The 25,458-nt window shown below is 44.5% G+C and overlaps 1 protein-coding gene across 2 annotated transcripts in view; it reads left to right on the top strand.

Annotated features, from left to right (window-relative positions):
- Window positions 1–25,458, top strand: part of unc5b (unc-5 netrin receptor B) — a 55,860-nt gene that overhangs the window by 14,300 nt on the left and 16,102 nt on the right. For both annotated transcript variants that reach the window (XM_085800771.1, XM_085800772.1), the window contains exons 2-4: window positions 22,264–22,494; window positions 23,642–23,785; window positions 24,209–24,312. In XM_085800771.1, coding sequence (XP_085656897.1) covers window positions 22,264–22,494; window positions 23,642–23,785; window positions 24,209–24,312 — 479 coding nt within the window. The remainder of the gene's footprint in view (window positions 1–22,263; window positions 22,495–23,641; window positions 23,786–24,208; window positions 24,313–25,458) is intronic.

Genomic DNA, 25,458 nt, shown 5'->3' on the forward strand with positions numbered 1-25,458 from the left:
CGTAGTGCTCCTGTGTTTGGAAAATTGATTAAAACTGCTGACCACTGCCCTAGATAGCACAGGCTCCAGAAAAGTGGATGAAAAAATAAAAGCAAACACAAATGATACACTACTGCATTTTCTAAAAAAACAACAACAACAACAACAACAAAAAAAACATGGAAATGTGGGAGTACATGCTGAGCACAGTAGCAGCCAAATGTAGAAATCTCCCTTTGATTTAATTATCCTGCATCGATCCACACGGGGAGCAGCAGGGGTAATCTCATTCATAAATGTTTAACTGTACACTGAAACACAACTTTTGCCTTGACCCACCAGTTTCCATGAGTTTGCTTTGAAGTTCCAGTAGCCATAAACCCTGAGTCCTCTCCTAATTACCTGGAGCAAAACCCTGTATGGGTGCAGTTAAAACTGGAGCTCCATCTGTATCCGAGCTTCCCGAAAGTCACCCGAACAATTTGACATTCAGACGTCATGTTGCATTTTCAAGATAATGTTTAAACGCCATCTGCCTTTTATCTGTCTCTGAGCGCAGGAATGCGAACAAGAGAAGCCTTGAATAAATTACAATAGATTTTGAAAAATCACAGTGAGTGCACAAAACTAAATGCGTTCCCAGTCCTTAATTAGCACAGAATGTCCAAACTTTTGTCTCTATTTTCTTGCCCAGAAACACCTTCATAAAAGTGGTGCGAGAGTAAGATATATCAATAATTGTACCAAATCAGTACATAAAACTACTTCTTATTATGACTGCTTCCTTCTTCCATGGTCTGTTTTTTTTAGCTTAATCGAGAAAAACAAATTTTCTAGTGACTTTTGTACAAAAAAGAAGGTGGATATATTTCTGAATAGTTGCAGCAGTAAGTGCCGACATTCACCTTTCACAGACGCAAAACATACACCAGATCCCTCAGGCCCAGAAATACACAACCTGCACTTTCATCTTTCCATTGCTCCCCTTTGCTTACTTGCTTTTCGCAATTAAGATGAATTATAGAATTGCATTGGGGAGCAGGGACAAGGAGCAGTTAGCCCCGAGGCACTCAGTCAATGAGTTGGAGAGAGAGAGAGAGAGACAGAGTGCTGTGGGTATTTTGGTCTGTGTGCCTCACACCCCTCAGATTCCTAATGGACCACACGATATGAAACGTTCGCCAAACATATGAGAGCCCATGCATCTGTGTAAGCAGGAGGAGGAGGAGTAGGAGGAGGAGGAGGAGGAAGAGAAGGAGGAGGAGGAGGAGGTGAGGGTTTATTGCTCATATGTGGAGATGGAGGAGATGAAGGAAGTGAGGCTGGGGAGGCTGGGGAGGCGTGGGGGCTGTGTTTGTGCTGGCTGTTGGGGACTAGTAGAAAGGCTGGGCTGCAGTGTATATTTCATTACTCTTTCCTCCTTCAGAGACCCAGGTGTGTGTCACAGCTCCTTGTGTTGGCAGCCGAGCACCAGATGATTAGATGAGCTGCACCTCAGTAAATGGATACTATTGATCTCCACACCTTGTTATATGAAAGACCTCAGAACGTGATGAGTCTAAGACAAGACGGCATGATGAATCTCACGCTGTCCAAAATTGCCTCTTCTGCTCAGCTAACTTTCTCTCTTTTTCATCTTCACACTCCTTAAGTACACAGGTAGTTTCACTTCATCCCGTCCACTTTGCTTCCCTGTGTCTCTCTATCCCTGTTTCCTTCTTTTCCTTATTTACCTCACTGATTGCTTTCAGTGTCTCACCAGCCATTAAAATGATTGGAGGCTGTGTAATGTATATTAATGTAATGTGCTTGTATTTTCAGAGTAGTTTTGCCATGCATGCTATAATTTTTCATTCAGAGAGCCGGCCCATGTGTCGGGCAATTAAATAGAGATTGTAATCTGTTGTTTTCCACCGCATACTTACGAATGCAGAATAGTGTGTGGCTCAGAGCGGGAGCCACCTGTGGAGAGTCTATCACAGATGGAGGTGAGAGGTCAAGGGTCACAGAAAGGTGAGGCCACGTACAGCACAGGGTGAGAGACCTTTCATTGGCACGTGCATAAAGCCTGCGCAGGTTCTATCAGTGTTGTGCAGCAGGACCGCTGCGTTGTTATAATAAAGAGCAGTGAAGCCTGGGATGTGGAATTAACAGAGGGCTTCGACCTCTGACCTACAGTTTTGTACATTATAATTTGCAACATTGTATATTGATGTTACAAGGGCACTGGTTTGTGTTATAAGTGAAGCTTCAACATGAATCCTGACTTGATCGTCTGTAATGACTTTTACTTAATACATATTTACACAAAAGCTGCACACACCGTGATTCATTTCATTCACACCGATCCTGCTGTTTGCTTTTAGGCGAGTAACTACCGGTAGCTTGTTAACTATTCAAACAGGCTCTGTCTTATTATTGTGCACGTTGAATAACTCACAGTGCTGAGTGAAAAGCACCCCTGTGTCGCATGCATTCTGCAATATCAACTATAAACACCGTTCACCTGCGTTTTCCATTGCACATCCTCAATACTCACTTGCACACTGCAAAAGCTGGTTCTTTGTTGCTGTGGAAAATAGAAGTTGTGAAGGCAGTCGTGCTGAATAGATTGTAAATTGTGGGAAAGATATAAACACCTTTATGTTCGCGACCGGCCATTGTGCTTCACAAACGACCTGCCTGACCGCAGCCATATGGGGGTCAAGCAGTTCTATTCTTACGGTTTCCAGCACAGTATGGCCATTCAGGACCTGCACTGTTGTTGCTCTACGGACCATCAGTATTAGGGATTTTCTATCTCAGCACATCTGGCAAGAGAAAATACAGAATTGGTACAGCCACAGCACCTGCATGTCTGTAACTTAAAGTTTATCTATTCAAAGCAACTTTTATCAATATTTTTGTTGCATAAATCAGATGACTCGTTGGTTTGTGAAAGGCATTACTCATTTTGACAAACTATGACCTGTGTGCAGTTCCCTTTAACTTTAACAGAGCACAGCATCCTGAAGCTTAGTGTCTCGGTTTTCTGGCCTTTAAACTTAAACACCTTGGCTCAGTATCAATGTTTTCACCAGTGTCGTTTTCAGCTTCAGGAGTAAGCTGCTTTCATCAAGAAAGCACTGATAAACCCACTGTATGCTACCTGCTCAGCACCAAACTGCAGGAAGGATAAAGTCTGTCACAAGCTAGTGAAGGTATAGTGGAACATTTAGCAGCTAAAGAGCCATGGATGTCCCCTCAGGAGATGGTGAAAATAAAAAGAGTTTAAAGGAGAGTGAACAGTGGCCAGAGACATGGGGCTACAAGTGAACGCTATTAAAAATAATCAATGTGAGTTTAATCTATCCATACGGTATGTAGTGCTGCTAAAGGACAATTCCAGGCAAATTGAACTCGGGGCTGTACTTTCCTAACATTTTAGGTCTAAAAGAAGGAATCTGAAGACTTTCAGTGTAATTGCTCCTGTTTTGCGGTAGTTGTGTCTGTCCCCACATCGCCACGGCAGCAATGAATAGGAGCGGATGGAAGTTCCGCTGCTAAGGCTGTCTACATCCCTCAAAACCGTAATTTTTTTTCCACAGACAGCGTCAGATGGCTACTCAAACATGCACCGAGAAGTTTGTTTACTTCAAGCAAGCTGACATGTTTGTAAAACTAGATCTAATTCAAAGTCTCGCAGAGTCTCGTGCGAGACCCAAGTTGACGCTCGATGTGTTCACAAGCTCCCGTCTGTGTCATAAACACAGGAATATCAACTCTTGACTTGCTTGAAGTAAACTTCTCGGTGCATGTTTGAGTAGCCATCTGACGCTGTCTGTGAAAAAAAATTGCGGCTTTGAGGGCTGGAAACAGCCTAAGCAGCAGAACTTGCATCCACTCCCATTCATCGCTGCCGTGGCGATGCAGGGACTGACACAACTAGGTACTGCAAAACAGTATTAAACTGAAAATTAAACTGAAAATCTTCAGATTCCTTCTTTTAGACCTAAAATGTTAGGAAAATACAGCCACGAGTTGACTTCCCCCGGAATTGTCCTTTAACTCACCTTGCGGGAGTTTGTTTGGTTAACAACTTGCCTTTGTCAGTTTTGAATTGAAAAGAAGCGTAAGTGCTGGTAATGTAAAGATCTTTCAAATGAACGTGTCCATTACCGCCTCATACAACAAACGTAACATAAATGTTATGCAGATCTGAACAGAGCAGAGCTGGTGTTCATGTTTTCTAGTTCATGTTTTACCTGTGTTTCATTTTATTTTTCTTTGAGTCTTTGATGCAGCGTCTTTGGGTGGCGTCAGCGCTTTGAGCTCAGAATTCCCAAAGCGATTATACAAAGTTAATCTACGTGAAGCAGAATAATCCAGACTACTAAAGGAGAGATGGGCCTCTGTGGACTGTGTGTATGAATGTGTGTATGAATGTGTGTAGTTTTGCGGTTTAACCCCCCCCCCCCCCCCCTCCCTATATAACGTCTATAAACATTACCATAGATAGACCCGTAAATCCCACAGAATAAAATCTAATCAGATCAAGTAGTCTCCCATATGCTGCAAGTGTGCTCCTGTTAATGCTGTTTGTGTGTGGATCCAGCCTACACACAAGTAGTTCCAGTCCATACCTGTCACACTCTGTAATGCATCACGGCCGTGGATTAAGCATCTGATTTCCTTCCACCTTGTCAGATTTAAGACAAAGCAGATTCGGTAGTGAGGTATACCTTTTGTTACTTTCACCCACTTTTTTTCTTCCCAGGTCTCTGTGTGTGAGTTCATTTATCTGCACTCAAAGCAAAGCTCTTTCTTCAGCTTTTTCATCCTTAAGTAATCAATACTGGTCCTATGAATCCAGGTCATCTCGGCTCCTGTGGCTTCTCTGTCTCCTGCTCTCTCTCCCACTCTGTCTTTATTAATCTCTGTCTCTCTCGCTCCCTCTTTTCTCCCGTACGCTCCATCTTTGTCTTGTCCCTCTCTATTCCTGTCTCTTTTTTTCCTCTTCCGTCCTCACGTTCTGTCTTCTTCCTCCTGCTCTCCTCCTCCTGAAAAATTACTTTGCCCATCTGGACGGAGCCCTGCACGGCCGTTCCACTATTAGTCCTCGTGTGGCAGTGATTAAAAATAGATCGGAGTAGCGAGTCAGAATTAGTCAAGACTTTTCTTCCCTCTGCAGCCCTCTTTTGTCTCCACTCCTTGTACAATGAATTCTATTGGCTACTGTTAAAAATGGATCTAAGATTGAAAGTGAAAAGTTAGCAAGAAAATGTCTTCTCTTTTTCCTCAGCTCAGAGTCTGTGTGTGTGTGGGTTTGAGCAGCAGTGTGTGTTTGTCAGAGAGTATGCGTAGTTGCGTAGCGCCTGCGGACCTCTTTGCTGGGTGCTGTCTCACGTCGAGCGGTGTGTTTGAGAGGCTTGTCGAGGTAAAGCTCCTGTCAGCGCCTGGCCAGAGGGAGTGTACTGATGAAAGGCCTCTTCATCATCCTAATGGGATACACAAACCTCTTAACCAGCACTGCTGCCATGGCTTCAACTGGATGAAGCTGAACAGAGAGACTGAGAGGGAGAGAAAGAGAGAGGGAGAGAGGAGGAAGGAGCTCTGAGTGACTAGCCGGGCCACACACACACACACACACACACACACACATACGCCGAGGACCACACTGAAAACATACATACACAAGTGCACTGGTCATAAAAATGAACAGTGTAAACAAAACAATGCTGTCGGGAGTCGGTGCAGACAGGGAATTGGGACTTTGGTTTTTGAGAGGTTCAGTGGGCCATGGCCATTAGGATCTGGGACAGAGAGTTAATGCCCTTCTGTCCACTAGAGCCATGGCCATGTGCCCCCCCTCCCCTCTCCCCCACTGGCAAAGATCCATAGATCCAGGGTAATGGGAAAAGGACCAGAAATATGCCAGATTCATGTCAGTCTGTTTTTTATTTTATTTTATTTCTTTGAAAATGTGAATTTAACATAAAAGGGAAGTAAAAGCGAAAACACTAGACACAGAACAGGAATTATTTGTCAAATTGATGGAAATGTGGTCCAAATCTCCCCCGTCTCCTGAGTCACAGCATTGAATAATGGCCAGAAGTGTTTTTGAAGAGCGTTGTGACATGATGTGACACATGACAAAGGTCACAGTGAAGTTGACCCGTGGCCATTTGGATGCAAACTGGCATCACTTCATTATTTTATTGTGTTATATAATAGATATTTGATATAAATTTGTGTAAAAATGATGGTGTTCGACCTTGACATCTCTGACCTTTGACCACTTAAATTTAACAAGTTCATCATTGAGTGAACTCAACTAAATGTTTCTTTTTTTCTCAAATGTGAAGAATTTCCATTCAGACAGCACTGAGACTGGACTCACCAGAACAGGACATACAATTCAATATGTTCCCATGGGATTGACACCAATAAACACTAAACATTTATATCCAATCCAATCCACTTTATTTGTATAGCACATTTTAAAAACAACAAAGTTACCAAAGTGCTGCACAACAGATACAAAACAGTAAAATAAAGAAAGTTAAAGTTAAAATACAGTAAATTAAAAGCATATAAAAGCAATAAGAAAACATAAGATCAGATAAAACACTGAGAAATATAAAAATACAATAAAAGACAAAGAGAGACCACACAACTCTCATGCAGTTTAAAATGATTATAGTCTATCATTATGAACATCTGACAATTTTGTTTATGTTGAGATATGTGAAGGTATTCTCCTTCTACCTGATAACCATCAGCATGTGGGCGTTGTCATCGGGAGCCTGTTGCTGATGTTAACTCAAAGCGCTGCTGTGCTTCAGTGCAACCTCACAGAGCCAGCAGCACGGCTGTACTGTAGAGACATGTTGGCTTGTTAGATAAATGACAATTTTCTGGAACCTGGTTACACTTATTTTCTTTCCAGCCGCACTCACAACATGGATGCTCTTGTTGCCTCATCTCTCTTTTTTAATATTTGCCTTTTTGGATATTTGCCCAGTAAAAATGGAGAAGAAAAAAAAAAAGAAAAACTTTGGGGAGTTTATTTCTGACTTTGCTGCCTGATGCAGTTTGACCTGCAGGGCCAGAGGAGGACACACAGTCGGGGGTGTGGCTCAAAGACAGAGGCTGCTGCAGGGGGGAGACAGACAGACAGACAGAGGAAGGGAGGAAGAGGAGGATAAGAAGAAGAAGAAACCAGAGAGAGATCGGGAAAGAGTCTCTCATCATTATTGTCACAGTGTTGCACACTCTGGCCACTCAGTGTCACCATCAGTCTGCGCTGGCCCTGGGCGTCTGGTGGGTGACACTCTGCCTCTCCTTCCATCCATCTCTCCCTCTCTCTGGTCGTCGTGCACAGACACAAGCACGCTTCCTCTCTCATTCACAGCCACTTGCTGTATTTGCTTATGCCAAGGGTGATTTCGTCATGCTCTCTTCATCACTGCTCTCCATCGCCATCGCCATTCCTGCCAGTCCAGTCATACTGGTCCATGCATGGGCCTGCAGGCTCTGGGATGTCCTCTTTTTTTTTTCTGCTCCAACATCAGTCCCACCGTCCCTGTCCCTGGGTCAAGGACGCCGCCTTCCTGTAGCTGCACTGAAGAGCCAAGAAAAAACTTTATAGACATCAGACTGGAACCTGCCTCATGAATGATTGATGCGCAAAATGCTGACTCATCACTCCGGGGACAGAACCAATATTTTGACCTGAAACATAACAAGATTTACATTTGCGGTGTAGAGCAGAGACGCGCACAGGCTGTCCAGGTTGGAGATAACTTTGCAGCGATGCTACTGGTCCCTTTGTGCAATGAAGAGTTTTCAATTCTCAGTGTTTCACAATCTGTTAGCGGCTGAGATTGCCAAGATATGGAGAAGCTGGCCTGGCCTCAAGTGATAGTCTGTGAGATGCCTGTGCTTTAGTTATTACTTTTATGTTTTGGTACCGCACTGTGCTGAGATTACCTGGCAGTCAGTGTGGTATGTTTTTCCCTTCATATCTTGAACTGCACATTTCAGTCTGAAGTTTGACTTCCTCTGGGTTTAGTTTTTTTTCTCCCCCTTCCCCCTTTTTCTTTCTGTTGTATTGGAAAAACAAAAAAGTGTCACAATAACTTTTTCAATAGTTTGGGGGATTTTTCCGGAAATGTGAGGAATAATGACTTAAGATCAAAATAGGACAACAAACGAGCAGTGCAGACCCAGATTTGGTTCACTGAAACAAGAGGTCTGGGTGGAAATCTCATCTTTCTCCTTTTTCTCCTTTGGCCTGATTCGAGTGAGTGTGTCTGTGTCGAGGCAGGGAGGGAAATTTATTTTGAGAGAATGATGAAGTGAGGTATAAAGGGAGTGAAGGAAAAAAGATCAAAAGGATAAAACAGCCATTTGCTTCTGCACAGCACCACTTCTGCTTACAAGCCCCCCACATTCTGCAGGGTGAGGAGGTTGAATTGCTCCTCTATCTTCTGCCTCTCCATTTGTCCTCCCTGCTATCGCCACATCACCTCTCATCATCTATCTCCTCCAACATGGATTTTCTTCCTATTAGTGCCCTAATCTTTTCTGCTCCTTGCCTACCTCCCCGCTGCCTATTTCTATCTTCATCGCTCTCATTTTTATTTTAACATCTTGTTAAAAATCTGACTTGCTTTTAAAGGATCCTAGTTAATAATGTCACCCAAGCCATTTGATTTCCAACAATTTGGCGTCGTACTAGTGTGTATTTAATTTTGCTAGCGTAAGTTTTGCAAAATGTTCTTGCTTGTAGCTTGTTTACATTAAAGGGTTCATTTCATACATTTCCAAAGCTCACAGACCATATCTCCCTCTTACATAAACACACACACACACTTGAAGAGGCTAGCCTACAGCATGTTGCTTGTTGTGCGCTGCATCTAGGGATTTCTCTGATGCAAGGGGACGCAATGAAGGAACAGAGTGACGCCAATTGACTGTGTTTGTGTGTGGTGTAATAATCATGTGTCTATGCATGTATATGAGGTTTTTTTTATCTCATTTTGTTGTGTTGTCACCTCTGTCACACTGACTCGGTAACTAGTTATTTGTGAGTTGAGACGCCTGCATCATGTGCCATGTGGTGTTCACACAGACGACAGCACGGTCTGCTACTGTCTTCCTATATACCGTCCCACACTTTGCACTTGTGTGTGTGTGTGTGTGTGTGTGTGTGAGGAGTCATGTGCATGGCCCGTCGATCCGCTGTCAATCCGGCTCATCTCCTCATCTGTTCATTAGCATGACAGAGGAGCTCTTCTGCCAAAGCAGTTAGTCACAAGAATCAGCCCCTGTCACAACACATTACAGAAGCAGGCATCTCTAATAGCACTGGCAATCATGGCAGCCATAGCCAATGCCCACAGTTTTGCACACACAATCACACACACACTCAGACTCACACACGCACACACTCACACCAATCAAGAGTTGCACTTGATCTGCACCCAGGGAGTGTTTCAGAGTCTCTCTCCATCGCTTCCTCCCTTGCTCTTTCCGTCCACACATCCTCCCTCCCTCCCCTCCCCTCTAGTGTGGCTACACACTTACAGCAAAGCTCCCAGCCTCACCCCCCCACCCCCCACCCCCCCTTGCTCCATCCGTGCCTTACATTAGCTAGGTTACCTGTGCTTACCCCTTCCATTTACCCCCTTTTCGTTCTCTCCCCGACTGGCTCTATTTCTGTCTCCCCTCCTCCTGCTCTCTGTCTTCATGGTGCTTGAAGAGATCAGGACTTTTCATTTTTAATCCTTCCATCTTCTTCCCCCTGTCATGTTTTAGCTCTCTTTCTCTCTCTCTCTCTCTGTCACTCTTTAAGCCCCCACCCTCACCCTCACCCTCCCCATCACTCTCCTCTCTCTTCATTATCACCTGCTCAGCGTGTCTAATGTGATTTGTACAGGAAGTTTGATCTGGCCGTCTTCCTGTCTCAAGGGAGCCGAGTTGTCATATCAAATAATAAAAAACACATATGTTTTGACGCATCTTGCCGACGTTTCTCAAGATCACAGTTCATGCTTCTTGACGTAACACACCAAACGCACGACGGCACTCCTCAACAATGTCTCAAACATAAAACCAGGTTTACAGCGGATGATCTTCACATTCAGTGAGCTTTTCAATTAGTGAACTGTAAATGAGTTCCCTGCTGAATATGTGCTTGAACACAAATTAAAGGGTAGCAGGAATTCAAGACTGTTGTGCTTGTGGAACAAATGAAGGGTATTTGGGTGAGGGACATGTAATTTGACTGTCTGTGTGTCTCCAGTCTTACCGGAATTCCTGACTGGGATGGACTTACTGGTTTTCTTGTGTTTATTTGTGTATGTGTGAGGTCAGGTACACAACCCCACCCATACTGCAACTGCATATGTTTGTGAGGGAGACAAAAGGTCAGAGCATGTATTTACCTGTAAGGCAGAAGCTGTCAAGTTTCAAGACAAGACTGAGCGGCATTTGTCGCCAAATGCCTTTTCTGCATTCAAGAACATCAGTTAAAGCAGAAGTAAGCGGAATTTTTGTGTTAATATAAGTCTTAAATAGTTATATCTTCCGACAGCAATCACTTACATAGAGTGTTTGGTCTGAAACACGGGTCTGTCAGTCACTCTGCTCTGCTGGAACGCAGCATTAGCCAAAACGACCGGATCGCTTACTTCTGCTTTAATTAGTATTTTCTTTAAAGCTATAGTGCGTAACTTCTATCGCCCCCTAGAGGATTTCTGTGTTATTACAACGATACGGCCGGCACCTCAATATGGCGTATGGCCCGGTGTAACCCGCCCCTCCCCTCCCCACCGCTACCGCTTGTCACTCTCTTTCTTCGCCAGCAGACCTTCTGCCGAACAGGAAGGCTTTTTCTTTTTAGTAGGATCCACTTCTGAACCTCTTGGTCACTTCTTCGGGTTCTCCACCATGTTGCTTCTAGCAGCGCTCTCCTCCCCCCTCCCTTCTCGAGCAGAACGCTTTATGCTGCGTTCCAGGCAGGCTGATGAACCCATAAGTTACGACGTAACCCGTAACTCATGTTTTTCTGACCTGTTACCTATAACTTCCGACCCGTGAACTCGTACCAGGTCGGAAAAACACGAGTTACGGGTTGCCTGGAATGCACCATTACTTCCTGGGCTGTGCACCAGCGCGGGAATGTCGCCAAAGACACCAAATACAAAAAGAACAAATACTGAAAAATACCGCGAGGTGTTAGAGGAGCCGAACGGCTTAATCAGCGTTGTATCATCTCCTCTTGTAGTGGCTTGGCTGAAATGGATATATACAGATACGTAGAAGTTACGCACTATAGCTTTAAAATAAGAACCAATATTTTCATGAGAAGAGGACAATTTATGTGTAATACAGGACACTCCTATTTTCAAAAATTCAAAGACAAGATGCTGAGCGGCCTCTAAGTGTGTGTGTGTGTGTGTGTGTGTGTGTGTGTGTGTGTGTGTGTGTAATCAGTTCAAGAAGCAATAAAGAGGACAGAGGAGTGACCTGGTGAGAGCAAGGAGAGGTTAAGTGTTGCAAAAGTTAGTAGAGAGGTGAATCAGAGGACCGGTATTGTGGTGGTGCTGGTTAGAGGGAGGGAGGGGACACGCCTGTAGCCTAACGAAGACAGTGCAGATACAATGCAAGTGTAGTGGGATGGAGGGAGAGGCACATAGGGGTGGGAGGTGGTGGGGGGGTGCAGGGTAGAGTAGGTAATTACAGGGGCCCAGAGAGGAGAGGCCTGTAATCAGCCTGCCCTCAGAAAGGAATGCAGCTCATCTTCTCATGTAATTACAGCCATTTAAACGGCCCCGGCTTCCAAACACTCATCCCACTGTACTGCTCACCTATTCACGTTATGTATGTGCGCGCTACACACACACACACACACAACTTACAAACACTTATTTCAACAAGACTTACAAATGGAAGGGCGTGAGGTGGCACAAGAAAGAGTGATGGAGAGACAGACAACAGACAATGTGTTAGTGTGTGTGGTGTGTAGACTGCTAGGCCTCTCTCTAGAGGAGCCCGGCTCCATGTGAATATACCTACCATGGCAACCAACCAGCCACTCTGGGTAAGATTTGCGCAACCCTCATGATGAAGCAGCAGCTGCACAGTGGTGGAGCAGACAAGCAGTGGCGCCTTACACTCAACACGTACAGTTATGTCTACACACAAACACACACTGCCTCATTCTACCATATGAGTTTGACCTCCTCCAAGTAATAGTTGTGACATTGGTCTGTAATTTCGAGAGGATAATAGGGAAACAACATTGTCTCACCCACTCTGTCTCCTCTCCTTCCCTTCCTCCCTCCCTTCCTCCCTCCCTCCCTGTGTCCCTGCCCCACTCTTACCCTCCCTCTCTCCCTCTCTCTCTCTCTCTCTCACTCCGATAGTGATTGATAGTGGTGCTTGTGTGCGCCTGTGTTCCCATGCAGTAGGTGGTCGTCAGGGCGCACACAAACAGCACAGGGCCACTTTTTGATGGGCCGTGATTAATGAGCGCCGTGGGGGGGTGGCGCCCCCTAGCTGTGACAGAGCACACGTTCAGCCACGACGTAGCCCCCCAACCCCCCAACCCTCTCTCTCTCTCTCTCTGCCTATTCAAATGCACCAGTAGCAGCAGTGGGATCACAGCTACAACAACACAAGAGCAAATCCTCTTAGCGCTCCCACTCTCACAGTCACACTCACCCACACATTCAAAAACACAGTCAAAAAGAATCTCACTTGGAGTAGGCTGTCCCTTGGATACACAGTCGGTAAATATAATCCACAAGTCTGTTACAAACACGCCCGCCCTACCTCTCTTTCACATACACAGTTGTTGGAATTGTGTGGGTCCAACGTGAAACAGCCACAAAATTCTTCACTATTCACCCAGTTATCAGTGGAAAAAACACCGCTGACTCTCGCCCTGTCATTGGGTCCTCAACCGTCTGGAAGCACGTAGCTGGATAGCATGTTTACGTGTTGTGTGTTTGCCCCTTGGCATACCCTACAACAGGGCTGATTAAATGTCATTATGACACCAAGGGCTTATGAGAAAACAAGATAGAAGATGAGTCCTTTGAAAAAGGGCAGGTCACACTTCATTTACAATTAGAGGGTTGCAGGGTAACACACCTTGCAGCTAAGAGAGTGGGATAACACTCTATTTACGAGCGGATCTGCAAAAGAGGTCTTCCAAACCGCTGCATTTGTTGCGTGAGTGTGTGTGTGTATGTGTGTTACCATGTCCTCAGGCTTGCTTTCTCTCTTCCTGTCACCCAGACATGCTGGATGGACAAGCAAAGCATTTCTGTCACTCCGTATCTCCATCACCGGCTCGGACTTCTCCCTCTGCCAATCTGTTTTCCTGCCTCCTGTCACCTCCCTCTTTCTCATCTCACACACACACACACACACACCTTTTCTGTCCCATTTTCCGTCACTCTCTGACTCACACAGATTCCATCTCGCTTACTCACTTGCACAATCAATTACAGCAGTCTCGATCGTATTCTGTTGTAACTGGGGTTGCTTCAAGCTCCGTAGAAATAGTCGCTCTGCAGGCGTCCTCATTAACATGTTGGAACCAATCAAAGGTGTGATATTTCCACAGCCATGATGAACTTCCAACAAGTCGCAAGCTCACGAGTTCCTATAACGAACATGATCACATATGTGATTCTTGGTCAGAAGAATAGTGCCTTGTAGAAAATCCTGGAAAGTCAACAACTTCACCCATTTTTCAATAAACAAATGATCTCGGCTGTGTTAACCTAGATATAGTCCATAAGTGAGGGGAAAATAGCTGATGGCATAGCTCAGAAAAATACATTTCAAAAAGAAAATGTCTTATTTTTCATGTTGTGTAACTGCTGGGCTACATATTGAAATACAAAAGTAAAAAAAAATATAACTTTGTGCTGATGGAGTTGTGTTTCAATGAACTATGATACAGCAGTGTCATGCACAGTTGTGTTTGCTAGTTAATCACCAGAGGTTAATTAACAAATGAAATGCAGTGAGACTGCTATGACAGGATTTTAAAATGTAGCACAGACTCCTCAAGAAAAAAGTTTCGAACAACTAAGTAGCAAACTGTTAATTATGAAACATTACTGCTGTCTCTTGGATTTTTTTTTTTTGGTAAGCCTTATTGCCAGTCACGAGTGACAGAAATTCTTCTTTGACAGGCTCATGTAAAAACACTAAAAAAACAAACATTAAAAACAAAAACGTTGTGAAATCATGCTAAAAAGGAGGAGGCGGGGCTGTTAAAAGCAGCTAAGTGTTCATTATTGATTGTTCAGGGTGGTTATTGCAGAGGGGAAGAAGGATTCACTGTTTGTGCTAGACTAACACATCTAGGACCTGTTGCTGCTGAAAACACAAAGACAAAACTAACTTTTTTTTTTTTTACTCTGGGCAAGTGTATTCTTAATCATGAGACTCCTTTCCTTTGTCTGCTCAGTCTGCAACGTATGGGTCTTGTTTAAAAAGTCAGAGTCATTTATTTGCCATTTGGAAAGCACTTGCGAGAGGACAGGACTATAAAAACAGACATAGGTGATAAAACAGTAAGTTACATAAAACATAAAATAAGTTAAGATAGAGGGACACTGCCCTCACATATAGGCACAGCAAAGGCAAAGGCAAAGGCAAGTTTATTTGTATAGCACATTTCCGCAACAAGACAACTCTAGGTGCTTTACATATTAGCAAAATGAGAACATAAAAGCGAACATTAGACGGAACAACTAGAACATGGTAAAAAATATATAAAATAACAGAATAATGTTACAGTGCAGTTAATGAAAGCACCACAGACATCTCAGTAGAAATACAATGTGGAAAACATTCATCCTAACAACAATAAAAGAAGACAGAGCTTCTTAAAAGTGCACAGTGGAGGTATCCATGTTTCAGCACCTCTTTCAATAGAACAATAAGAAAAATAAATAATGTAAAACCTATTGTCAGTTGCTAGTTAGAAAAACTCAAAGAGCCAGTGGCTGAGAAATAAGGTACGTAAGACTTAAGGAGGACCTGAGGAGGAATGTGTGTGCCTGCTTGTACCAGAGATGATGTCTGGTAGTTAGAGAGTCACCATGGTGAGTACAAACAACCAGGCTGCGGAGCCATGCGGAGCCGCTGCAGGTGCACATCTTGGTGGTGGGCATCAAAATATCCAAACAAGAGCTTTCAAGGCCGACGTGTCGAAGGCTTTATGAGAAAGCACACAGAGTCGGGTCTGTGTCCCTCCTAGCAGGACGTCAGCTTCTGCTTCCTGCCTCCTGTCGCCTCACAACACCTACCACCAAGAAATGAAAATAATAGCGTTTGTTAGTCACTGGTGAATTAAAGGCACTGCAGCTTAAAAGATGTCCAATTTTACCCCCGTGTGGGCTCAAAGGGGTTTCTTCTACTGTAAGTGCCTGTGCCAGTGTGCGTGTGTGTGTGTGTGCGTTCAGTCAGATGGGTGAACTGCATGACTCCTCACACTCCGTCTGCCTTTGTTGATGAGAGAAGTGTCGCTCCAACCTGCATTCATGTCTCATGCCCTGCCTGATGCCAGTGCACGCACACACACACTCAGGCACGCACGCAGGCACGCACACACACCCACTGTCCTGCTCGCACATTCAGTGATTTTCCATCAAACATCTAAACCACACGTCTCTGCACTTCATCTTTTCCGTCACTCGTCTGGTTCTTCTCTCTCCTCGTGTAGCAAGTTGTTTTCAGGCTGATGAGGACGAGGTCAGTCTGAATATCAATCACTCAATGTAATTGTCCTTTAAGGAAGGCAAGGAGAGACTGTCTCCCTCCATCCATCTCTGTCTCTCGCGACCTGGCTGCGTGCGCGTGTGCGACTCCACCTCGGAGCTTCCTGGCAAGAATGATGATAATGAGGTAAATTGGGTGAGGATGATGGATATATGGTCACCCAGTCAATGTTGCATAATGGCTGCTGATCACTCTATTTATTGGCCTTGTTTCCCTTGCCGGCGGCATTGTCATATTTGACGGTCTGTCCTCACAGCTGTTTGTCCTTAGTGGGCTCAGCAAGCTGGTTGTGCTTCATAGCTGCGGGCTATAATAGAGCTTTCTCTATGTGTGTATGTTTGCATTTAAGGCTGGATGTCATTTGAAGTCAACTGGAGCTGCACAAAGTGCTTTGAATCCAGCAGGCAGGAGGGAAGGAGGATTGGAGTCAGGGGAGGGCAAGAAGAAAAGCACTCTCATGTTAGACACCGAACTGGAAAGAGGAAGGGAGAAGGTGGGACGCTGGGACGCTGGGCTGTTATTTGTTTGTTTTTGACCTCACAGGACACAGAAGGAAAAAAAAAAGAAGTAGAGATTCCTGAGCTCGCCCCAACACAGCCCGTCCCCGTGTCTCTTACAGTGTGTCTTTGTTGTTTGGCTGCTTACAAGTATTCTTCCTCTCCCCGTATGTGCTTTATTCCCTCCTGCACCCCCCCCCCCTCCCACTCCCACTTCTGAGAGCAGTGTTGGGATAGTGAGGGCACTGGAGGGGACAGTAATGACTAACTCTGTAAAGGTAATGATAAAGTACAGACGCTTTAGACTCGGCTCTGGCTGGAGGCACTGGGGCTAAGAAAATTACAGTTGTCCTGTGTGTGTGTGTCTGTGTGTGTGTGTGTGTGTGTGTGTGTGTGTGTGTGTGTGTGTGTGTGTGTGTGTGTGTGTGTGTGTGTGTGTGTGTGTGTGTGTGAGAGAGAGAGGGAGAGAAAGAATGAGAGGCAACAGAAAAGAGAGGGTGGAGACAGACAGGTCACAGAAAGAACAACAGAGACAGTTTCTCTCCTCTCCACTTGTTTCCAAATGCCTCTTGACCTGTCTCTGGCCAGAACCTCATGTCCTCCCATCTTGTCACCTCTGTCCAGCTCCATGCTCTCTCTCTCTCTCTCTCTCCCTCTCCCATGCGTTGTTACCTCGCTCCACCACTCTGACTCTCAGTTATGCTGTTGCGAGGCTCTTTATTTTTATTTTACCCAGGGCACTTTCTCAATTTACAGTATTATATAGAGCTATGAAGGAGTGGAATGCCCTTCCGAATTATGGTATACAACAAAGAAACATGGTTAGTTTTAATGAAACTAAGAGATTATTATTTGGATCATAATTTTAGTATAGTATAAATCTGTAAATTGGGTCTTGGCATCCTTGTGTGACAGGATGTTGTGTAGTGATTCAATGTAGGAGCTGGTAATGTCTGTTAGGTGTTCGTCTTGGATGTTTTGTTTGTGTATGTATTACGTAAGTATGTGTTTTTTTTTGTTTTTATGTATTAAAGCAGAAGTAAGTGGTCCAGTCGTTTTCGCTAATGCTGCGTTCCAGGCAGGCTTTTGAAATCGTAAATTACAGCTTCAAGTCACAACTTACAACTTTGTAGCGTTTCAGGCAACCCACTCGTGTTTTTCCGACCTGTTTTACCGGTGAAAGTCACTATAACGGCCACTCGTAACTTCCGACCCGTGAACTCGTACCAGATCGAACTGGTACCACTTCACGGTCGGAAAAATACGAGTTTCCTTGAACGCACCATAACAGTCCTCGTCGCTACGTCACCACATTCACGGCGTTCCTTGGCTGCACACACAGCCCTGCATGCCGTTCTCTCTCCTCATTGGATAAAAACTGTAGGATACGATAAATGTTTTCTCCTCGGCTCAGAGCAGAGCAGAGTGACTGACAGACCCGTGTTTCAGTCCAAACACTCTATGTAAGTGATTGCTGTCGGAAGATATAACTATTTAAGACTTATATTAACACAAATATATCACTTCTGCTTTAAGTTACTATGTGTTGTTGGTTGATGGTTTAGATTTGTCACTCATGAAGATGAAAGACCCCAGGAAGAATAGCTGCTGCGTGGCAAAAGCTAATGGGGATCTTACTGTAATAAACTAAACTAAAACTCTGCAACTCCACCCGTCGTCATCAGCAAGGAAGGAATCTCCTTCAGTCGCACCATTTGAATTTAGCCTGCATGAAAAAAAAAGAGTCAGTGAGAAGAGAACTGCATGAACATGGGCTGTCATCTTGTGTCGTATAGTTTAAGTGTGTGTGTGTGTGTGTGTGCAATTGTGTGCTCCAGAAAAGAATACCCAAAAGCTTGTGTTTGCTTTCTAGCTGTCTGCTGTCTATCATTAGAGTAATAAAAGACTTGCTGTGCTGCACGGCAAGGAGTTCTTGTCTCTGAGGCTCCTCCATTCTGCACAAATTGCCAGCTGCTGAGTTCTGATGGATGTTTGTACGCTGGCCCAAAAACACAGGTTCCACTTTAAACCCCCAGCTCCATTATCTCAGAGAGACGAGGGGAGAGAGGAGGAGAGGGTGGGGGAGAGAAAGAAGCTGTCTGTTTGTCTCCTACCTCTGTCATGCAAGTGTTTTAATTAAACTGCGCAGGCCCCCTAGAACACACACATGCACACTCCTGCACTGAGAAGAGAGGTTTACCCAAATATGCAGCGTCTCTCCTCCCAATCTGCCTCCGTCTGAAGCAGCGTCTCTCTGTGTTTGCCTGTCTCCGCTGCCATTCTTCCTCTAGCTGCCTCTCTCTCTCTCTCACTCCCTCTCCCGTGGCCCCCCTCTCATCTCGCCTGAAGAGTGACAGGCTGTGTTTTTCAAGCCGATGTTTGAACACCGAGCGATCAATGCCGGACAAAGGGATAGAGCGGGGGGGGGGGGGAGGGGCAACACAATTGGTTATTGACAGGGAATTCAAAGTCTGAAAGTCTGGAGGCGACAGCTTCGTACGAAGAGAGTAAGAGGATGTGAGCAGAGGAAAAAACACAGGCAAGACGGGGAGGAGAGGATTGTGGGAGCGGCACGTTGGCGCGTTGGTGCTCATGGTTAAGCATGACTTTGAGATGTGTTAACTATCATTATAAATACTTGCTTGTGTTTACCTGCATGAGTAACCCACTTGCAGTGTTTTAGGCGGTTAATTGAGTGTATGTAAGTGACATAAAGTGTGGCTCCTGACAGGGTGTCACCTGTGGGTGCAGAAACAAGTGTGTGTGTACGGATTCATGTGCATGTTTGTGTGTTTACACTCCAAAAACTCAAAATCTTTCCAAGAATATTTGTCTTATTTGTAGTCAAAATGTCATTTCTAGTCAAAACAAATCAAATTATACTCAAAATAAGACTCGTCACATAAAAATGTGCTTGTTTTTAGACACTTTTTACTTCTTTCAAGCTAATTTTCACTTGAAATAAGTGGAAAAATCTGATAGTGGAGCAAGTTTTTCTTGCTTTCACTGGCAGATTTTTCTACTTATTTCAAGTGAAAATATTCTTGGAAAGATTTTGAGTTTTTGCAGTGTATTATTCTTCCTCTGCTTGCTCTGACCGTCCCAGGTGTTTTTCAAGTGTGTCTGTGGAAATATGCAGCATGATGCAAAGTTTGGAGTAAAAGTAAATTTTGTTTCAGGGCTGAACTGTTTTAATTATCCATCAAAACAGAGAGACATATAGCAGTGAATACACAGAACCTCAGAGATGTCACATGACTGTAAGACGGGGCTCATTATTGCTACTTGAAGATGATGATGTAGACAGGTATGATATTTAATTACAGAAAATGTTTCACTTTTTTACATAATTTCTGAAAGTGTGATCTTGTGTAATTAATTATTGGGTAATTTCAGGGGAATCTCAAGTACACAATGTGGGATATCACAACATTTACTGTGTAAAATGATGTGTTGAGATAGAGGAAAAAAACTGAGCAAAAATGAGCAAATTATACTAATACAAAAAGCATTTAGAAGAAGTCAAGGTGTCATAACTTTTTTTTTAATCCAAAGATTTAATGATCTTAAGAAATGATTCATTTATGCACCTTTTTTTTGTCTTTTTCGCTGAATATCAATGAGAGGTACTAGAGTGGCAAGAAGAAGGGAGGAGGGAACATGGATAATAAGTCAAAACTCTCAGTTCAAGAGAAAATAACTTCCTTTTCTAAAACTTACAAAAAAAATCCAGACTCTCATATTTGTAATCATCACTAGGAGAGCACAGCGTGGGTGGAGTGGAAGCGTGCAGCAGTGAGGGTTCAGTTGGGGGTCACGGGTTAGTGAATAAATGTAATCGACATGGAGTACGGATGATGTGTGTGTGTGAGAGAGAGAGGGAGAGAGTGATGGAGTGGAGGGAGGAAGAGACAGACAGCAGGTGACAGGTCGGTCCTGGATGGCTGTTGGGCCTGGAGCAGCTGTTGGCCTTTCTATCTGTCCTGTGGGCACTGCTGCCTCAGACTCTCCTGTCCCCGCTGGCCCTTTCATGGTGGAGGAGCTTTAGGTCAAGAGATCCCTCCACCTGAAGATGGTATACGGCCCGGGTGTCTTCAATCTCTGCTGGTTTTAAATCATGCCGCAACTTTCTTCTCCCACTTCCCCCGTGCCTCTGTGTTCCTCTTTGCTTTCCCCTAATGTTTCAGACAGAATCTGTCAAGGGAAACAGCAGGATGGGGGTGGGGAAGTGCTCATGTTCCTAAAATAGGAGATGGTATCTTTCTAAGTAGTTTCTCTTGTTCCCTGGTTGTGGCATAAATGATCAAGTTGGGCTCGATTAATTTTGAAAACTGAACAACGCAAATTAGCCTGGCTTAAATCGCATTGTGGAAAAAAGCTGCTCCTCCTGCCCTGAAACCTCTTTCTCCTGTACCCACTGAATGAAGAGAGTGAGATTTTAATATAATGTAATGCCATGTAAGAAAAGCACAATTACCCACGAGCTGTGTTCATCTGGGTGTGTGTGTGTGTTTGTGTGAGTGTGTGTCAAGGGAGTAAAGTGCATCGGGCTGGATGTGTCCTCACTGTTTCGGCATCTCCCGACTGGAGCCGAGTCGACCCTGACAATCCTGTGCACTCCGCTCCAGTCTTCCATTTAATGCATATTGAATTCAGATCATTTTCGTAAGCAGAGCAGAGTTTTCTATTGGAAGGTCAGACCCATTAACAATTTACAAGAACTTGAATTTACCCGAAAGAGAAAGTCAGAAGTGATGGTAAGAGTTTGGTCGTTAAGACGCCGCATACAAAGAGAGAAAAACATTTGGCTTTTGCAACACAATTTAAATTTAACAAAACATATTTGATTTATGCTCCAGGTTTCAGGCCGGATATTATTTCTATACTCAGGATATTTTTCAAGGCAGAGGCTGCTGCAGTCCTGCTGTTTGCAAGCGTTATGTCACTTCTCCAGTCTGCATGTGCTGCTCCAGTGTCTGTGCCCAAGTACACAAAGATACAATCAAGCTGATGATGGACACACAAGTTATGTATCATAGTCTGCTGCCCTGTGGTCCTGTAAACAGACTAGTCTGACTGACAGAATGTTTGAGTCTGCTCCCAGTACCAACGGCTGGAGAAAATGATCAACCATAAGTGAAGTGTTCAACAGTTTATGTTGTTATATCATTAAACATCATTATAATACTCTTAAAACTGTCAGAACAAGTCAGTTTTATTTACATAGAACAAAGTCACACATTCCCCCTCAGAGGGCTTTAGTGTCTGCGCTGCAAATGTGCTGAGGCAGGATTTTTTTCTATAACAATGTAGTGCATGGCGCTGGCATCATTGCAGACACATAAATCTGTCTGCTGCTGCAAAAACAGTGGTAACCAATAACGTTGCGGCATTGATATACTGCCCGGGATCTATCCGTCACTATTAGAGTAACAAGTCGCAGTGAAGAGGTCAGAAATATCGTGTCCTTCCTGCCAGGAGAAGCTCTTTGCAGCATTGCCAGGAGGGATGTGTCACATCGAAAATGTCAGGGGATAATGTGCGATCAACGGGACCTGTCCGTGGAAGGTCAGCTGCTCTCCCCCCTCCCCAGCTGAGAGGCATGCATTCTTCGAGAGCGACCAGAGCAGGAGGCTCGCACTGACCAGATTACTGGCAATAATGTTGCTGTGCCACTCCATTTATAGTGCGAGCTGTCAGCACCTTAAATGTCTTGGTGAAATACACCGACGGGGCTGCCTTAATGTATGCAGTCAAGCACTGCTGACAGAACCATTCGTACATGCACTAAAGTTGCATTTAGACACACAAGACAAGTTGTCATGCAAACCCCCTCTATTGAAGTGATAACACATTGATCCCCATAGGATGAATTTGTCATTTTGTTTACTTCCCCCAACAGTGAGATTGGCCAACAACTGATGGAAACTCAGTGACAAGCGAGCAAGGCACTTTATCTCAGGTCAATCATCTAAATCACTTCTTTTGTTTTCAGAGAGCAGCGACTACAGCGATGCCGAGGTCCTCCCCGACTCCTACCCATCAGCGCCGGCAGAGCCTCTCCCAGAATTCCTGCTGGAGCCCGAGGACGCTTTTATCGTGAAGAATCGGCCGGTCCAGCTGAGGTGCCGGGCGTCGCCGGCCACGCAGATCTACTTCAAATGCAACGGAGAGTGGGTCAATCAGAACGATCACATCACCAGAGAGAGCCTGGATCAGATCTCAGGTGAAACACACACACACACACACACTGTGAACACGGTCAACTACACACACAGAGTAATGTCACCTTATATTTCACAAGCATAAACATCATCCTCAATTACAAACATCATTTTCAACTACATAATCCATTAGCTCCTATAGGGTTTTATGTGCATGTTAACGGCCTGTGGCTCGCAGCCAGCAGATAGTTTATAGGTGCTGTGAAGAATATGCCTCACTCAGGGTTCCCATGCGTCCTGGAAAATCTGGGAAACCTGGAAAATGGTTGACCAATTTTCCAGTCATGGTAAACACATGGAAAATGAGAAAAATAAATCAAATGTCCTGGAAAATCTTGAGTTGTCCTGGAAAAGGATTTATCGCAGCTACCAGAGCTCTATTTGACATTTTCAGACTATGCTACTGTAAGGATTTTGTTTCCAAAAAAAACAAAAAAAAAACATGATTGTGCTGTTCTATGATAAATTTGTCATAATTTCTAAGCGTTTAAGAGATTATTTCATTAGTTAGAGCCATAGACTGCACATCTTTAAATCAGATTTCTGGGAGAGAGAATGAGAGAGAGGAATAAACATAGAAACAAACTGGTTAAAGCAGAAGTAAGCGATCCGGTCGTTTTGACTAACTTCTTGTCAGCCGATGGAGTTAGCAGTCCCCGCCCTCGTCCCTACGTCACCACATTCATGCGCATCCCTTGGCTGCACACACAGAGAGGACCGCCCCTTTATGCGTTCTCTCTCCTCATTGGATAAAGGTTGTAGGATACAAGGAAGTATACAAGACGTTTTCTCCTCGGCTTACAGCAGAGCAGAGTGACTGACAGACCCGTGTTTCAGACCAAACACTCTATATAAGTGATTGCTGTCGGAAGATATAACTATTTAAGACTTAGTAACACAAACATTCCGCTTACTTCTGCTTTAAATGTACAAAACAAGGTACCATTGTAGAAAAGAACACTTCTCCAACGCTTGAATGGGACAGGAGATGGATCAGTGTATGGCGTAAAAACTCATGTCTGTCAGACTGTAGCAGCTGAAAATGTCCTGGAAAACGATTTCAAGAAAAGAGTGGGAACCCTGCTCACTCCTCTGTCTCTGTCTTTCTTTCACACACACACTCACTCTCCCCCTCTGCCCTCTGCACAGGTCTGGTGATGAGGGAGGTGGACATCTCGGTGTCCAGGAACCAGGTGGAGGAGCTGTTTGGGCCCAACGACTACTGGTGCCAGTGTGTGGCCTGGAGCGCAGCCGGCACCACCAAGAGCAACCGCGCCTACGTTCGTGTCGCATGTCAGTATCAAGGCCGCGTGGATGTGCGAGTTTGTGTGTGTTCAGTGTGAGAAAGAGAGAGAGAGAGAAGAAAGAGAGACAGCAGAAGGGCAAATGTCTGGCAACTTTTTTTCCTGCCACACGTGTCAGCTTAAGTATATATGCAAATACATCTGCTCCAGCACTCAATCTGCCAGAATCCCCTGTGGTAATGTGTGGCGTACTGTGATTGACACTGTGCGTGTTTATGAAGATACGAAGGGGGGAAACACACACACACAGTGACAGAGGCTTTTTGGGGCTTTGTCTAGTGTGTGTGTGTGTGTGTGTATGAGTGTGCGTGTTTTTGTGACAACCAGTGTCACTAAGATAAACAGGGTGTCACTCTGCCGTCATGAGGCAGCCTTCACTAATTGCTGACTACATCTGTGTCACCCGCTGCAGACCTGAAGAAGAACTTTGAGCAGGAGCCGCTGGGGCGGGAGGTGAGACTGGAGCAGGAGGTGCTGCTGCAGTGTCGCCCCCCGGAGGGCATGCCTGCCCCTGAGGTAAATCATCTTTCCAATCTTGTCACATTTGGGCTTAAAGGTACATTGTGTAACTTCTCCTGTTATCTATTCACGGAAATCGATTATTTTGTTCAAAAGTCTGTTTTTCATTAATCAATAATCCCCCCCATCAACAAACTGAAGTGTTCCTTTCAGCTCTGAATTTGCCGTTCATATCATTCATATCTACATGGAGCGGGTAAGCTCGGTGCTGGCTGCCATGTGGTGTCGCCATGTTTTTACGTTCAGTGGCAGCGTGATGGTAGGAAACCACGGAAACTCACCGGAGACACCGGAGCTGTCGGCTCAGGTCGAGGTGGCGTCTGTGAAAAGTCACCACGGTAACGCAGTGAGGAGGAATGGAGCGTTACACTGATGCTGCATTCACCTGCAGTCGGGCAGACGGCCGTCGGTAACAAACCAGATGTCATTTTAGTCACAGAAGTCGAGAGAAAGACGGTAAAATGTAAACAATATGACATCGCCATGACAACATATTGTCATGTATTGTTTTTCCTCGTGCTGACGGACCACTTGTTTACATAGAGGCTTGTTTATGCCGTTACGTCCAGCGGCTGTCGTCCGTCTGCCGTCTGCCCAATTTCAGGTGAATGCAGCATGAAAAATATGATTGAGTTGCTTGCGATATACAACCACAACGCTAGGTGGAAGTAATTCCTACACAATGTACCTTTAAAATTCTGTTCTTGATGCTGATGGGCAATAAATAGTTCAAATCCTTTTTTTTTTTTTTTGGTGTGTCGCGAGTCCACGTGACAGCAAAGCAGAGATGTAACAAATCAATAATTAATCATACACATTTATGCGCCTCAGTCTGCAGCAACATAAAGCACAAAGGAACAAAATAAAGGGCGAGCCACTGAAGTTTGAGAGATTTAAGTCTCTTCAGCTACGTGGCCTCATCAAGAAAAAAACACACAACGATCTGTGATAATATTCTTTGTTATTTAAGCAACAAATCACCAAAAGGCTGCACTTAAATCCACTTTGTGTCATGTTTTTACACTCAACTGTATAGCGCTACATCGCACAGTTTTACTCTGCTCATAAAACAGCCGTGCGACAATATATTAAAAAAGAAAACAAATTATTCAGAAATGTGTGATTTTTATGACTTTGTAAGTA

This window comes from Trachurus japonicus, chromosome 15 (assembly GCF_045865225.1).
Source record: "Trachurus japonicus isolate A0001 chromosome 15, Traja_1.0".
NCBI classification, from domain to species: Eukaryota; Metazoa; Chordata; class Actinopteri; order Carangiformes; family Carangidae; genus Trachurus; species Trachurus japonicus.